This window comes from Phocoena sinus, chromosome 7 (assembly GCF_008692025.1).
Source record: "Phocoena sinus isolate mPhoSin1 chromosome 7, mPhoSin1.pri, whole genome shotgun sequence".
Classification (NCBI taxonomy): Eukaryota; Metazoa; Chordata; class Mammalia; order Artiodactyla; family Phocoenidae; genus Phocoena; species Phocoena sinus.
Window position 1 is genome coordinate 59,373,294 of NC_045769.1, and position 17,982 is coordinate 59,391,275.

Consider the following 17,982-nt stretch of genomic DNA (forward strand, 5'->3'; position numbering starts at 1 on the left):
GTTCTCTCTGCCACGGGAGGCGCAGTTCCGGTTAGGTAGCAGAGTTTGTTTACGCTGCGCTCAGATCTAGCGGCTGCCTTCCCCAGCTCAGGCTCCAAAATGGGAAAATCCTTCGCCAATTTCATGTGCAAGAAGGACTTTCATCCTGCCTCCAAATCCAACATCAAGAAAGTGAGTACGGGGAGCAGGCCCTTGGCGCCTGGGTTCCCAGGGGTTCCTGGAGGTGAGAGTGGTGGAGTCTCTGGGATCCCTGGGACAGTCGCCTCTTCTCCATGCCTAAAGCCCTGACGTTCTCGTCCCTTCTCCGCTGGCCCTCGTTTATTCTGTTGTACATCAGCCAGGAGACGGGCGGCTCTGTGTGCTCTTTCGGTTTTGTCAGCTAGAATGTAAATCTTTAAGATATGAAGACCGATAACCGGCTTCCTCATAACTTCCCGCAGCAGATTCTGATGTTGACTTTTCGAATCCCAGAGATCGCGGCTTCTGAGCTCTGCTGTCCTGTACAAAGAAGACTCCCTGTCTATTTAAGATAGATCTTAAAAGGGAAATAAAGCCACACCTTGCTTACTCTTTTTATCCCACTTGATCATGTCTGGTGACCTCATTGAACTTTGGCTTTTTAAATAACCACTTACAGGTCTACTATGTCCAGTACAGAAAAACTGAGTTGAGTATTATAGTAGTGGAAAGCAGAATGGTGAGGTAGGAGGAGTATAAGCATTGAAACCAGACCTAGATTCTGTTTTTCCAGCACAGTCACTTTTAGCCACACAAAATATTTAATGTCCCTGATCCTCAGTGTCCTAATCTATAAGTTAAGAATGATTAGTATCAGTTGCCTTGACTTGTGAAAATTGTTATGAGGACTAAATAAGATGGTGTAGATAAAGACTTTGAAATAAGTACCACCACCTAGCACTCTGCCCAACACATAGAGTGAGTGCTCAATAAAATATTAATTGCCCCTACACACACCCTTATCCTTAGCCTGCTCCTAAAATACAGGTGGTAACAAGAGTTTCATCCCTGGCCCATGTCTTGCTTACTCTGTATGCTTTCCCAAACAATCACAGCCAATTTTATAGTTTTAACCACCCCTTATTTACTCCTGACTTTCAAATCTACAGTGCGAGATCTTTCCCCTTAGCTGGAGGCACCTGAAGACAGCTATATACTAGACAGTTTCATCTTGATATCCTACAGGCATCTCAAACTCAGCATATTTGAAATGGAACTTACCTTTTATCCTAAATCTGCTCTTCTTTTTATACTTCCTATTCTCATATCAGTACGACATACAGGTAGTAACACAACCCTTCATCCAGTCACCCAGGCCAGAGACTCAGGATTTGTCCTTTCCCATCACTCCTTTATCTTGTCAGCTAATAAATTCTATTGGTCTTACCTCTCAGATATCTGTTGAATCCATCTCTCCTCCTTGTCACTACTGCCTGTATCTTAGCTTAGACCCTCATCATCTTTCACCTAGACAATTATATTTCCTAACTGGTTTTTCTACTGCCAGTCTTGACCCCTCTCAAATCCTTCTCTACCCATCTAGCCATCAGAATAATTATTTTTTTATTTAGCAGTTTTATTGAGGTATAATTCACATACCATACAATCACCCATTTAAAGTGTACAATTAAGTAGTTTTTAGTATATTTATGAATTTTACCATCACCACAAAAGTTCTAAAAGATTTTCATCACGCCCCCCCAAACCCATATCTATTAACAGTCACTCCCATTTGTCTTTAATCCTTCCCCCTCCCCAGCCCTAGTCAACCACTAATCTGCTTTTTGTTTCTGTGGATTTGCCTATTCTCGACATTTCATATAAATGGAATCATGCAATATGTTATTTTTTTGTGACTGCCTTCTTTCACTTAGCATAATGTTTCAGAGTTCATGTTGTAGAATATATCAGTATTACATTCCTTTTTATTGCTGAATAATTCCATTATATGGATATTGCACATTTTATTTATCTATCATTTGATGAATATTTGGGTGTTTCCATAGAGTAGTCATTTTAGAGCACAACTCTGATTTCTTCTAGCTCCTTATTAAAATACTACAGGATAAAGTCCAGGTAACCAGGCTCCAGTTTATTTTTCCTTCTTCATGCCTTACTGCTATTCTCCCACCATAGATTTTATACTCTGGTAAAATCAAGCTACTTAATTCCTGTTTTACACTTCTGGATCTTTGTCTGAGTTGTTCCCTCTGCTGGTAATATCTTACCCTGTTTTTCCCTTGGCAAAATTTTGATCCGCTTCAAAATCCTGTTTAACATGTATGAAGCTACTTGTGTAACAGGGTTACTTATTGCAGCTGAGTTTGTAATAGTAAAAGATTGGAAATTTCTTAATGCCCATCAGTACAGCAGGAGATTGGTTAAATGAATGGTGGTGTAGCCCCACAAAAGAATGATATTCTTCAGCACCCCATCCCCCAGAAAACAAGAAAGCATTTTGTTTACTGATCTGGGAATGATCTTCATGGTATAGAATTTTATTTTATACATATTCTCTGTGTACAGCATATTGTATATATATGCTGTATATGTTACCATTTATGAAAAGAGTGACCAAAAATGCATGTGTGTATATTATATTATGTATATTATGTGTGTGTCCATGTGAACATCTTTGGAAGGATATACAAAACGAATAATATTGGCTACCTGTGAATATAGTTACTTCATTTAAAACATAAAGAACTTCTAAAAACCAAAACTTGGCTATAAAGCATTCCATTATACCAGCCTTCTTCCTTGCCCCCTAGAACACTGTCTTGTTCTATTTCTTCATGTTGAACATACTCTGTTCCAAATATCAATTTTTATTGTTACTATTTTTTTTCCCAGCTGAGGATTTATTGGCGTAAATGCAACCATATAAAAACATAAGTTATGAAAAACACAGTCACCATATACCCCCCTCCCCCGCCCTCAGCCCAGGCCCAAATATTGTTACTGTTTATTTACACAATTCCTGTCTTTTTTATTATGAAATATCTTAAACATACGGAAAAGTTAGTATGATTTTCTGTTAGCAGATTCTGAGTATTTTGTAGGCAAGAATATGTTTTACTACTTTTTATTCTAGTTCATCATAAATATTCATGTATTTAAGCTCTTGAGCAATTGAGACTAGTAAAATAACTTTGTAAAGTCTAAAGCTTTAAATAAATGGTAGTTATTGTTAGAATATGTTAATCATTAGAATGTTATTATTAATATATTTGACCAGGCAATGAGACCTTGCATTTTTCTATTGCAACTGTTTGCATTTTGAGCTACAGTGAAAATTCCAAACATGTGCCTTTTACTGCCCATCCCAAGTGTAGACTTTTCTTCTACTATAACATTACATTGGTAATGTTATGTTGGTTATGGCATGTATATTATGTTATGAAGGCAGTGGAAGAAACTTTCAGAAACTTATACCAAAAGAAATTTCTGGTATATCTGTCCCTGAAGGGTTCTCTTTTCATTTCTATTTTTGCTTTTATCTCCATATTAATCTCAGATTGTGGTGCCCATAGAAGCTTCCTATCTGAGCACTATTAAATACTGATAACTACTGTTTTGCATCTAAAATTGAATAATGGCAGTCTTGTCCCCCATCCTTCTCCCCAAACTTATCTGCCCCCACCTACATTTAATAATTATAATTTTATCAGTGTAAATATTTTTACTTGAATTTACCTTCTAAAACTTAGCTTGTTGGGAGAGAAAGTTTTGCCTTGCTGTTTATGTTGAATGGTTATCAAACATTTTGTCCTTTACTTTATAGGAGGTAGGAAGTCACTGATACCTTTCAAACCTGGAAGTAACATGATTAAATATCCTGCATAAGTTGTGTGGGCCTTTTACCGTCACCACTTCTACGATTCTGAGAATTTCACACAGGGACGCATTCAGCCTGTGGTGGTGGTGCCCTTGAGCAACTGCAGGACGTCAGATGCATCTCTTTGATTCCTCTCTTGTCTCTTCCCTTTTTTCTACAACTACCTTTCATCTCCTTTTCTTTTTTCTCCTATTTGTCTTCCATTTCTCCTCTCTTGGGGTGTCAGTGACACCCACTGGCATCCATGGGCACCATTTAACCTTACTGGTTGTGCCCTGTATGTTTTTTGGACTAGACATATTCCATGTAGAGAGATGGTTGTTCTCATCTCTGAAACAACAACAGAGGGATTGAATGCAAGAAGCAGTTGTACCCCAAGTGCTCAGCGTGGTTATCAAGTTTGACATTTTTGCCTGAAAGTTTAGCTGTTTTGAATGATTATATTTAAGGACTTATATAAAAGCACAAATCAGATTTTCAACTGTTGTTTCGTGATAATGACATTATGACCAAAATAGATGATGTTGTAAACTATATACAATAGCATTTTATATTTTATTATAAAAGAGAGCAAACTTCCTACTTAAGTTTTGTACTTTACTAATTTAGGTATGGATGGCAGAACAGAAAATATCATATGATAAGAAGAAACAAGAAGAATTAATGCAACAATATCTTAAAGAACAAGAATCATATGATAATAGGTAAGAAATTCCACTATGCTAGTGTTTTTAGAATAGTCAATTGCATGAGAATATCCTTTACTGAATCATATATTAAATGAGCTTTATTGAACTGAATGCCCCAATGATAGGATTGTATTCCCTGTGAACTGTCTTTACTCTTATATTGATAGATGGGCACTTTTTCCAACCTTACCCATAATTCACATAAAATACTGATTGATGTGACTCCACATACAGTTTATAGAGAAGTCCCAACTTATACAAAACTTAGAAGAAAAATAAATGTCTATACTTGAACTACTGAGGCCTCTTACAAAGATATTTCTTCAACATACACTGAAATGAAAAGGTACACAGGACAGCTTCAAGAAGTAAATTGAAGTGTCTCTATTTGACCTGCATGTCATTGTTCTGTTAATGGCAGGATCAGAGCTAGAGTTCTTCATTGGTTTACTATGGTACAGTACCTGCCCTTTAGCTATTGTCATTTATGTTTGTATTTGCAGGTCTAACACTGAAGCTGATTTCTCTTGGTTAATCAAGCAAATGAATAGTGGTGCTTTAGTTAGATAGGTCATATTTTCTCTTCCACTCAGTTGTATATTTCATCAAAACATGGAACTTAAGCGAAGTAATACTAAACTATTACTAAATACTCTCTTTAAAATATAGTATATCAAGAGCAAAATTAAAGAAATAAAATGTTTAGTTTAATTAAGTACTTTTCTCACTAATTTATTTAATCTGATTAACTTTTATTGAGTGCCTACTTCATGTAAGACAACAAATGGTATTGTAGTGGCCTATAAAATTGTGATGCATAGTTTCTCTCTACCCCCAAGAAAATCTAATAAGGGATATGTACATACATATAGTTCAAGGCTGAAGGTAATAACTGATTGAAAACACACTTTATAAAAACTGTGGCATGCTAGCATAAGAAAATAATTCCATTTGGGATAACAAGGTAAGACTTCATAAAAGAGGTGACATTTAAGCTGAACTGTGAAGAATGGTAAGGATATAGATCTTTGGTTCTCAACTGAGGGCCATTATTGCCCAGACATGTGGCAATGTTTGGACACTTTTTTTTTTTAATTAAAAAAAAAATTTTATTTATTTATTTTGGCCGCATCAGGTCTTAGTTGCGGCATGCAGGATCTTCATTGTAGCATGTGGAATCTTTCGTTCTGGCGTGTAGGCTCTAGAGCATGCAGGCTCGATAGTTGCAGCTCGCCAGCTGTCTAGTTGTGGTGGGTGGGGTTTAGAGCGCACAGGCTTAGTTGCCCTGTGGCATGTGGGATCTTAGTTCCCCAACCAGGGATAGAACCTGTGTCCCCTGCTTTGGAAGGTGGATTCTTAATTACTGGACCTCCAGGGAAGTCCCTGGACACATTTTTTGATTGTCACAATTCAGGGGTTGGGTGATAACAGCACCTAGTGGGTAGATTCTAGGGATGCTGTAAAACAGCCTACAGTGCACTCAAAGAATGATCAAGTCCAAAATGTCAGTAGCACTACCGTTGAGAGACTGATTTACATATAGTAAAAGCTTATTAAAGATGATCACGGTGGGAAGATGGAGAGGATGTTCAAGAAACAGCCAATATAGTTGAGTTACACCAATGAAGAGATAGTGGAGGTGGAAATATTTGAAGCTATGCACATATCCTTAACTTTGCCCACTGATGTCAGTATTCATTGATAGATCTTGCCTGCATCAGTTATTACTGTGGTATTCTAATAATGATTTTCTATTTCAGTTGCTATACATTGTTTAATTTGAATTCTTCTGGAAAGAGGATTTTTCCTTTTCCCTCACTTATTTATTTAATCATTTATTCCTATCAGCCTGGACTCAGATATTTATTTAATCGGTTATAATCTAATACTCTTATTTATTTTTTTGCTCAAATTGTTCCAGTTTTGGCCTTTGCCTGCTCTGTCAGTTTGACTCCTATGTCCATTTAACATGCCCCATCCTTTTTTTTTTTTTTTTTTTTTTTTTTTTTTTTTTTTTTTTTTTTTTTATTTTATGCGTTACGCGGGCCTCTCACTGTTGTGGCCTCTCCCGTTGCGGAGGACAGGCTCCGGACGCGCAGGCTCAGCGGCCATGGCTCACGGGCCCAGCCGCTCCGCGGCATGTGGGATCTTCCCGGACCGGGGCACGAACCCGTGTCCCCTGCATCGGCAGGCGGACTCTCAACCACTGCGCCACCAGGGAAGCCCGCCCCATCCTTTTTAAAAAAAAAAAAAAAAAAAAAAAAAAAAAAAAAAAAAAGTTCTTCCTGGCACTACAGGATCATCAAATATTTGTCTTTTATTTTTCCCTGCTCCAGCATTGGAGCAGTTTTATTGGTTCTTTTTATTGGAGAAAGATATTTACATACCAGGATCTGGACACTAGGTGTGTTCATTGCTTTTAGGTTTGTTTGTTTGAATTTATGAGTATATAAAAGCAAATTTATGAGTATTTGGAGTGATTTGCTACATTTTTCTTTTTTTCCTCATTCAAAAGTATTGTCCTTGATAGCCAATTCTGTTCCTTAGTACTCTGTTTTTTTCCCTTTTAAGTTTTTAACTGTCCTAGATGTTTCTTAATGTTTGTGGATATTGATCCCTACGTACATTTTTTTAAAGATGACAGTCACATTTATTATTCTGACTGGACAAATAAAAGGATGTCCAAAAGTCTGTACATTTCACTCAGCTTAGAGTCAACAGCAAAAAAAAAAAACAATCTGTACAGGTTTTTAGTTGAAGTTAAAACAGAAATGCCAATATCATAGCTTTTCCTTTTATTTTGTATACCTGTTGAGTTTTGCACAAAATGAAATTGATATTCCAGTTTTGATTTTGTTATTTTTGTTTCAATATAAATGAAATGCTTTTTCAGGGGTGGGAATATATAAAACAAAATTTGCCATTTTTAAGTATGCAGTTCAGTGGCGTTAATTACATTTACAGTGTTGGTACCATTACCACTGTCTATTTCCAAAATTTTTTTCATTACTCCAAATAGAAACTCTATACCCATTAAACAATAACTCCATTCCCCCTCCCTCCAGCCCCTGGTAAACACTATTCTTCTTTCTGTCTCTATGAATTTGCCTATTCTAGGTATACCATATAAGTGGAATTACACAGTATTTGTCCTTTTGTGTCTGGCGTACTTCACTTAGTATAACATGTTCAAGATTCATCCATATTGTAGCATGTATCACAGCTCATTCCTTTTTATGGCCAAATAACATTCCATTGTATGTGTATACCACAGTTGGTCTACCCATTCATCCATCAGTGGACACTTGAATTGCTTCTACCATTTGGCTGTTTTGAATAATGTTGCTATAAACATTGGCATACACATATTGTTCAGCTCCCTATTTTCAGTTCCTTGGGGTATTACCTAGGAGTAGAATTGCTGGATCATCTGGTAATTCTGTGTTTGGCTGTTGAAGAACCACCCAACAGTTTTCCATAGGGACTGTACCATTTTACATTCCCACCAGCAATGCAGTTTTTCCACATCCTTGCCAACATTTGTTATTTTCCTTCTTTTTTTTTTTTTTGATAATAGGCATCCTAATGACTACAACGTGATATCTCATGGTTTTAATTTACATTTCCCTAATAACTAGTGATGTTGAGCTTTTCACATGGTCCATTTTAATTTTTTAAATGGTGTTAATTTAATATAAGATATAATTTATATACTTTAAAGTATATGTTGGTTTTAAGTGTATTTATAGAATTTGGAGCCATCACCATAACTCATTTCAGAACATTTTCATCATCCGAAAAAGAAATCTTGTACCCATTAGCAGTCACTCCCCATTTCCAGACCCTGTGCCCCCTAATACCTCTCAGCTCTAAGTAACCACTAATTTATTTGTCTCTATATATTCACCTATTCTGGAAATGTCATATGAATGGGATCATACAATATGTGGTCTTTTGCGATTGGCTTCTTTCATTTAATATGATTATTTAAAATTTAAAAATTTAAAAATTTTAAATGTATTTTTAAAAACATTTTTTTCAGTGTTTTTGAAGTTCATCCATGTTGTAGCATGTGTCAGTAGTTCATTCCCTTTTATTGCTGAATAATATCCCACTGTATAGAGGTAGATCCTGTCATCCTTTTGCCCTCTTCTTCTTTTACAATTCTTTGTAAACACCAGTGGGAATAAGAAGTGAGGAACTATAATCATGTAGGCTATCCTTTGTGATAGCCTTTTCCAAATAAGAGGAAATTCTGTTCACCCTTTAGCCTTCTTTATAATCAGTACTTTACTTGGATCTTATGAATTAAAGCTTTAACTTGACCATTGATTCAATTTGTAGCAGAGCTTTTTTTCTAAAAAGCACAGCATATCTCTCTAAACAGAACCCAAACAGGGAACTTTTGGTGTTAAAACAGAAATGATAAATAATAAAATGAGGGGCTTCCCTGGGGCGCAGTGGTTAAGAATCCACCTGCCAATGCAGGGGACACGGTTTCAAGCCCTGGTCTGGGAAGGTCCCACATGCCACAGAGCAACTAAGCCCGTGCACCACAACTACTGAGCCTGCACTCTAGAGCCTGTGAGCCACAACTGCTGAAGCCTGCGTGCCTAGAACCCGTGCTCCTCAACAAGAGAAGCCACAGCAGCGAGAAGCCGGCGCACCGCTATGAAGAGTAGCCCCCGCTCACTGCAACTGGAGAAAGCCCGCACGCAGCAGCGAAGACCCAATGCAGCCAAAATAAATAAACAAAATAAATTTATTTTAAAAAAAAGAAAGAAAATGATTTTTAAGATGCAGCAGTCCATCATAGTAATTAACCTGTTGTAGATTATCTTTATTCTCTCTTCATTGGCCTCGCTAAAGAATTTGATTCTCTTATTGCCTTTGACTCTTTTAAGAATTAACTGGATTTGCCTTCCTAAAGAAATTCCAGAGAGACTCATTTTTCTAGAACTGTTTGATTCCTCACAATTAAAGAAAAATGTTGGCACTATTTAACTTAATTCCAAATTTGTGTTGGCGTATAGGATTTCAAAGTTGTCCCTATTTCCACAGCATTTCAAAGTTTAAGAAAAGCATGTGAGGGGAAGCATGGCATTTTTTCCCTCATTTCAGTTGGGAGTGCCGGGATCTCTCAGGTAATGAGGAAGTCTCAGAATTTACAACTAGTTACTAAAGAGGCAGCACTGTTGGAATTTCCAGTCAGATATTTCAGATGTCATCTAATCAGTGGAGTAAACTTCTGGAACTTTATCTCTAATAAAAATATTTTATCCTAATTCCCTTAGGATTTAGGGGTATGGAAGGACAGTTTTTCTGTAATTTTTTCCTCCTACAAAAAATTGCTAACTTTATGTCTTGTTTTATTTAGATTGCTTATGGGAGATGAACGTGTAAAGAATGGCCTTAATTTCATGTATGAGGCTCCACCAGGGGCTAAAAAAGGTACTTGGTCATTTCCTTTTTTTAAGTCTTTGATGTGTTTGCAAGTAAAGATTGAGAACTGTTATGACAGACATTGTTTAGAAGTTGCTCTTCATCTTTTAAAAGTGCTATTATTTTTGTAAAATAATTTTTTAAAATACTGCAATCAGGGGCTTCCCTGGTGGCGCAGTGGTTGAGAGTCCGCCTGCCGATGCAGGGGACACGGGTTCGTGCCCCGGTCTGGGAAGATCCCACATGCCGCGTAGCGGCTGTGCCCGTGAGCTATGGCTACGGAGCCTGCGCGTCCAAAGCCTGTGCTCCGCAACAGGAGAGGCCACAGCAGTGAGAGGCCCACATACTGCAAAAAAAAAAAAAAAAAAAAAAATACAGTAGAATAAATACTAAAAATATTTGTCTAATCTAGTAATAATTTCATGACTTGTCCTTTGGGGAGGAAAATAATCTCAACATCACCAGAATTACATTTATTCTTTTATAATTTGTGTATTTAGTCCTTCTTACTGAGTATACTTGTAAATACAAAGCATAATATTCACTGTCAATGAAAAATATAAAAGTTTAAAGACTAGAAATAAATGTGCTTATTAAACACTATTTCTTATTCACTGTTTTTTATCCTTCAGTGATTTGAATTTTATCTTATGAAAGAAAAAAGTCAAACTAATACATTCTTACAAGTTACAATTAAATACCGTGATATCATAGTGTCGTATATGATAGCAGACTTTTATGTTGAAGTTTTTAACTTGACCTTCCTTTTTTTCCTCCCATGTTTTTGATATGCAATCAAGAAAACAAAGAGGTAAAGTACTGTTTTCTATGTTTGGATTTATTTGCAATAGATTGTAATTTTATGGAAAAATTGAAAGACTTTAATGAATGTTTTTAGAAAGAAGAAACAGAAGGAGAGACTGAATACAAATTTGAATGGCAAAAAGGGGCCCCACGAGAAAAGTAAGAGCTGGTTTTCTTTTAAGATAAAATGTGTATCATTAAATTTAGATAATATCCCATCTTATGTTGCCTTTTAATTCATTAGAGAAAGCAACTAATGTGAAAGGTTATTTTTAATGATTTGTCTTATGCAACTCATTTGGTTGATTATAGTCTTTAGTTCTATTTTTATTTTTTTCATTTTTTTAAATCACAGATCATCAGACTGGATACTTAATAATGAAGTGGTGTTTGCAAATACTAAATAGATTTTATTGTTCTATTTATTTATTGAAGTCATACATTTCATAATTTACTCAGAACTATAAAACTATTTTTAGTTTAATTATTAAATTGTTCTTAATATTGAGTTTGTACATTTTCTCTCCTTAATAGATATGCCAAAGATGACATGAACATCAGAGATCAGCCCTTTGGTATTCAGGCAAGTGACACATATTTATACTGTAAAAATAAGTTTTTTTTATAAACACTTCTTTATACTGTTGTCCAAAAGGTATTTAAGCTGAAAAGGGGCTCTGTGGTTTCTATTTGTATCAGATAATAGAAGGACTAGGAGAGAAAATATTAAATGTACTAAACTGATAAAAGATAAGATTCAAAGTTTTGTAGTAAGGGTTATAATGATAATGGTCTCTGTGGTTTTCAAGGAATTTGGAGAATTAGCTCAAGGTCAAAAAAATATATAAAACTGTCTGGAACCAGAACAAACTATCATCAGAGGGCCAGGTCCTTGTTATAAATAACATTTTTTTTGAACACTGCCTTACTTATTCATTTATATATTACTGGTATATTGGCAGAGCTGAGTAGTTGCAACAGAGACCTTTGGCCCATAAACCCTATAATATTTGCTATCTGGCCCTTTACAGAAAAAGTATGCCAGCCCCTGGTTTAGGAAATTGAAACCTCAAAGGTTAATTTTTTTAAATGAGAGGATTTAACATTAAGCCATGACATCATTCTTTTTTGGTATTTTACCATTTCTTTTTGGATGACATTGTTTTATTTCCACAAAGTAACACACAAAAAGAAATAGGAGGGACTTCCCTGGTGATCCAGTGGTTAAGAATCCGCCTTCCATGCAAGGATTCTTCAATATACGCAAATCAATCAGTGTGATACACCATATTAACAAATTGAAGGATAAAACTTATATGATAATCTCAATAGATGCAGAAAAAGCTTTAGACAAAATTCAACACCGATTTATGATAAAAACTCTCTACAAAGTAGGCATAGAGGGAACCTACCTCAACATAATAAAGGCCATATATGACAAACCCACAGCCAACATTGTTCTCAATGGTGAAAAACTGAAACCATTTCCACTAAGATCAGGAACAAGACAAGGTTGCCCACTCTCACCACTGTTATTCAACATAGCTTTGGAAGTTTTAGCCAAGAAATCAGAGAAAAAAAATAAATAAAAGGAATCCAAATTGGAAAAGAAGAAATAAAACTGTCACTGTTTGCAGATGACATGATACTATACATAGAGAATCCTAAAGATGCTACCAGAAAACTACTAGAGCTAATCAATGAATTTGGTAAAGTAGCAGGATACAAAATTAATGCACAGAAATCTCTTGCATTCCTATGCACTAATGATGAAAAATCTTAAAGAGTAATTAAGGAAACACTCCCATTTACCATTGCAGTAAAAAGAATAAAATACCTAGGAATAAACCTACCTAAGGAGACAAAAGACCTGGATGCATAAAACTATAAGACACTGATGAAAGAAATTAAAGATGATACAAACAGATGGAGAGATATACTATGTTCTTGGATTGGAAGAATCAACATTGTGAAAATGAGTATACTACCCAAAGCAGTCTACAGATTCAGTGCAATCCCTATCAAACTACCAATGGCGTTTTTCACAGAAATAGAACAAAAAATTTCACAATTTGTATGGAAACAAAAAGACCCCAAATAGCCAAAGCAATCTTGAGAAAGAAAAACGAAGCTGGAGGAATCAGGCTTCCTGACTTCAGACTATATGACATAGCTACAGTAATCAAGACAGTATGGTACTGGCACAAAAACAGAAATATCGATCAATGGAACAGGATAGAAAGCCCAGAGATAAACCCATGCACCTATGGTCACCTTATCTTTGGTAAAGGAGGCAAGAACATACAGTGGAGAAAAGACAGCCTCTTCAATAAGTGGTGCTGGGAAAACTGGACTGCTCCATGTAAAAGGATGAAATTAGAACACTTCCTAACACCATACACAAAAATAAGCTCGAAATGGATTAAAGACCTAAATGTAAGGCCAGACACTATAAAACTCTTAGAAGAAAACATAGGCAGGACACTCTATGACATAAATCACAGCAAGATCCTTTTTGACCCACCTCCAAGACAAATGGAAATAAAAACAAAAATAAACAAATGGGACCTAATGAAACTCCAAAGCTTTTGCACAGCAAAGGAAACCATAAACAAGACGAGAAGATAACCCTCAGAATGGGAGAAAATATTTGCAAATGAAGCAACTGACAAAGGATTAATCTCCAAAATTTACAAGCAGCTCATGCAGCTCAGTATCAGAAAAACCAACAACCCAATCCAAAAATGGGCAGAAGACCTAAACAGACATTTCTCCAAAGAAGATATTTAGATTGCCAACAAACACATGAAAGAATGCTCAACATCACTAATCATTAGAGAAATGCAAATCAAAACTACAATGAGATATCATCTCACACCAGTCAGAATGGCCATCATCAAAAAATCTACAAACAATAAATGCTGGAGAGGGTGTGGAGAAAAGGGAACCCTCTTGCACTGCTGGTGGGAATGTGAACTGATACAGCCACTATGGAGAACAGTATGGAGGTTCCTTTAAAAAGTACAAATAGAACTACCATATGACCCAGCAATCCCACTACTGGGCATATACCCTGAGAAAACCATAATTCAAAAAGAGTCATGTACCACAATGTTCATTGCAGCTCTATTTACAATAGCCCAGAGATGGAAACAACCTAAGTGTCCATCATCGGATAAATGGATAAAGAAGATGTGGCACATATATACAATGGATATTACTCAGCCATAAAAAGAAACGAAATTGAGCTATTTGTAATGAGGTGGATAGACCTAGAGTCTGTCATACAGAGTGAAGTAAGTCAGAAAGAGAAAGACAAATACTGTATGCTAACACATGTATATGGAATCTAAAAAAAAAAAAATGTCACGAAGAACCTAGGGGTAAGACGGGAATAAAGACGCAGACCTACTAGAGAATGGACCTGAGGATACGGGGAGGGGGAAGGGTAAGCTGGGACAAAGTGAGAGAGTGGCGTGGACATATATACACTACCAAACATAAAATAGATAGCTAGTAGGAAGCAGCCACATAGCACAGGGAGATCAGCTCGGTGGTTTGTGATCACCTAGAGGGCTGAGATAGGGAGGGTGGGAGGGAGGGAGACGCAAGAGGGAAGAGATATGGGGACATATGTATATGTGTGGAGGTTCCTTAAAAAACTAAAAATAGAACTACCATATGACCCAGCAATCCCACTACTGGGCATATACCCTGAGAAAACCATAATTTAAAAAGAGCCATGTACCACAGTGTTCATGGTGGCACTATTTACAATAGCCAGGACATGGAAGCAACCTAAGTGTCCATCAACAGATGAATGGATAAAGAAGATGCGGCACATATATACAATGGAATATTACTCAGCCATAAAAAGAAACGAAATTGAGTTATTTGTAGTGAGGCGGATGGACCTAGAGTATGTCATACAGAGTGAAGTAAGGCGGAAAGAGAAAAACAGATACCGTATGCTAACACGTATATATGGAATCTAAAAAAAAAAAATGGTTCTGGTGAATCTGGGGCAGGACCAGAGTAAAGACGCAGACGTAGAGAATTGACTTTGAGGACATGGGGAGGAGGAAGGGTAAACTGGCACGAAGTGAGAGAGTGGCACTGACATATATATACTACCAAATGTAAAATAGATAGCTAGTGGGAAGCAGCTACATAGCACAGGGATGTCAGCTCGGTGCTTTGTGACCACCTAGAGGGGTGGGATAGGGAGGGTGGGAGGGAGATGCAAGAGGGAGGGGATATGGGGATATATGTATACATATTGCTGATTCACTTTGTTATACAGTAGAAACTAACACAACATTGTAAAGCAATTATACTCCAGTAAAGATGTTAAAAAAAAAAAGAATCCACCTTCCAATGCAGGGGACAGGGGTTCCGATCCCTGGTTGGGGAACTAAGATCCCACATGCTGCTGGGCAAGTAAGCCCGTGCACTCTAGAGCCCGTGTGCCACAACTAGAGAGCCCACACGCCGCAACTACTGAGCCCATACACCACAACTGGAGAGAAGCCTGCATGCTGCAAAGAAGGGCCTGCACACCGCAATGAAAGATCCTGCATGCCGCAAGGGAGATCCCATGTGCTGCAACTAAAACATGATGCAGCCAAATAAGTAAATAAATAAATATTTTTAGAAAAAAGAAACAGGATTCAGCTTAGCTTTTAGGCATAATTTATGATAAAAGATTTTAGTGTTTGAATTACATTACCAAATATAGTTGTAGAGTCTCTTTCCCTGGAGATCTTTTAAAAACAAGACTAATTTAACCTAAACTCTGCTAAGGAGCGGGGAGTTGAACATTGGTTAGATTATTAATATTTTAGTAACCAAAATAATTAACGTTTACTATTTCTCAGGTTCGAAATGTGAGGTGCATTAAATGTCACAAATGGGGTCATGTCAATACAGATCGAGAATGTCCTTTGTTTGGTCTTTCTGGAATTAATGCAAGTTCAGTTCCCACTGATGGCTCAGGTAGGCACTAGACATAATTTATTTGTTTGTTTTAGAATTTATAAGAGGGCAAACAAGGGAAGCTAAAATAACTTTTTTTGTGTGTGTGTCTCTGGGTATTGGTTTGATTTGGTTTGGTTTGGTTTTGGGGGGTTAGGTTATATTCCCAAAATGTGGTGGTCAACAGGAAACTCTGATCATATGTTTTGAATTTGAAATGCTGTATATTAGAATTTAATTTTTTTAGCCAAGGGCCCTGATTTTAAAAGTAACAGATGTATTAAACATAGTTTATCAGGTTGGTAACCTAAAAATAGAAGGAAGAAATGGCTATTTCTCATATTCATGTCCTTCCGAGTTGTAGAACTGGGCTGGACAAAAGCCTCAACAATTGTATTTTTTGTTTCCGAGATAAAATCAAAATTGAGTTTTAAAAGATGTTAGATATATTAAAATTAATTTTTACTTGAAAGTTATTTACCTTCCTGCATGTTATTGTCTACTTAAGAAAAATTGGTCTAATTTGGTTCGGATCATTTGGGTTCTTTTTATAAAGAGATACTAAAACTGAGAACTTTTAACTTAAATTTATCAGTGCCTTGTTAGTATGTTGTTGAGACAGCCACACTAATCCAACAGTAACTCATAGTGAATCATAATAGCAATAACCTGCTTAACCCTGTAACCTTAAGTCATTTCACCTTTTTGAGTTTCAGTTCTTCATTTTAAAATAAGGATGATAATATAACTTGAGATTTTCAGAATTTTTTAAACAGCTATAGAACCTTTTTTTAATTTTTTTAAAATAAATCCCACACGTAATCCCAGTGTATAGAACATATGAAGGCAGAGCTGGTGTATTGAAGCAAACGTTCTGGGCGTGAAGCCCCAACCTCTCAGCTAATCTAGGCATGTGATGCACCTCTTTAGGCTCCCTGAGGCTTCCACTGCCACTTCTGAGCCCAGGGTTCACCCTCAATCAGCATATGACCTTCAGCCCTCTTCTATAGCTAGACATTGGGCTTTCTTCCAGCAAGCCAGATGCAGGCTGTAGGATTCAAGATGCCAGTTCTCATATTAGGAGTTTAGAAATTTGATCCATTATCAGGTTTGACACTGTCTCATTAATGGTGTTACGAATGTCAGGATGGCTAGAGGAAGTACAGACAGAATATTGCAACTGATTTTTTTTAAATCCTTATTGCTCTTTTAAAAAGTTTAAAAAACCACATCTTAGGTAAAGGGAAAACTGCTCAGTAGTGAGAAAATAGCCATACAGACCTTGGTCTGGCAATCTCTGACAAAAGAACATCCTGTTGGGGCTTCCCTGGTGGCGCAGTGGTTGAGAGTCCGCCTGCCGATGCAGGGGGCACGGGATCGTGCCCCCGTCCGGGAGGATCCCACATGCTGTGGAGCAGCTGGGCCCGTGAGCCGTGGCCGCTGAGCCTGCGCGTCCGGAGCCTGTGCTCCGCAACAGGAGAGGCCACAACAGTGAGAGGCCCGCATACCGCAAAAAAAAAAAAAAAAAAAAAAAAAAGAAGAACATCCTGTTGATGCCTAAGTACAGGTACTCTTAAAACCCACATACTATGCTCCCTCTCCCATGCCCTCACTCAACTGATGAAAGATGGGAGAGAAGCTCCCAAAGAAATAAAGCCCCAAAGAAAATGAGGGCAAAGTAGGATGAATAACCCACTGGCGCAAATATCTCTGACCACTTGTTTTGGTGGTCACAGGGATCTGTTGTTATGTTTGAAAGGTATATTCTGTTTGCTGGAAGGGGTTGCATCTTTCTTCATTTTTTCTCCATCCTTGTGGTGTTCTTCCAGCTACATGACCCCTGCGTTGGCTAGGGGCAGGCAGTGGCAGTTGCTGTCTTTGTTCCTCAGCCTTGTCTTACTTTGATTCTGCTTGGAGAGAATGAGTAGGATAGACTCCAGGATACTAGGAGACTAGGATGTAGACTATACATAGACTAGGATAGCCCTTTATTTAGTAACTAACAGACCTGCTTTCTCTTGAATCTGTATTAGAAAGTCTACTAACAGCAACAAAAAGAACGAGTGCTAAAGGTTTAAAAGAAAAACACATACAGTGTTGGAGCAAATATGATAAAATGAACATTTTAATCCACTATTGATAAATTGGAGCAGCCTTTCTGAAGAGTTATTTGATGATATGTATCAAAAGCCTTAAGAACATGCATATCGTTTTACT

The 17,982-nt window shown here is 37.0% G+C and overlaps 1 protein-coding gene across 1 annotated transcript in view; it reads left to right on the forward strand.

The window, feature by feature from the left end:
* Positions 1-7: 7 nt before the first annotated feature.
* The window catches only part of CIR1 (corepressor interacting with RBPJ, CIR1), a 40,117-nt gene continuing 22,142 nt past the window's right edge, over positions 8-17,982 (forward strand). Inside the window, exons 1-7 of the mRNA XM_032636756.1 lie at positions 8-171; positions 4,466-4,560; positions 9,923-9,996; positions 10,788-10,798; positions 10,886-10,950; positions 11,326-11,374; positions 15,669-15,786. Coding sequence (XP_032492647.1) covers positions 100-171; positions 4,466-4,560; positions 9,923-9,996; positions 10,788-10,798; positions 10,886-10,950; positions 11,326-11,374; positions 15,669-15,786 — 484 coding nt within the window. The 5' untranslated portion in view covers positions 8-99. The remainder of the gene's footprint in view (positions 172-4,465; positions 4,561-9,922; positions 9,997-10,787; positions 10,799-10,885; positions 10,951-11,325; positions 11,375-15,668; positions 15,787-17,982) is intronic.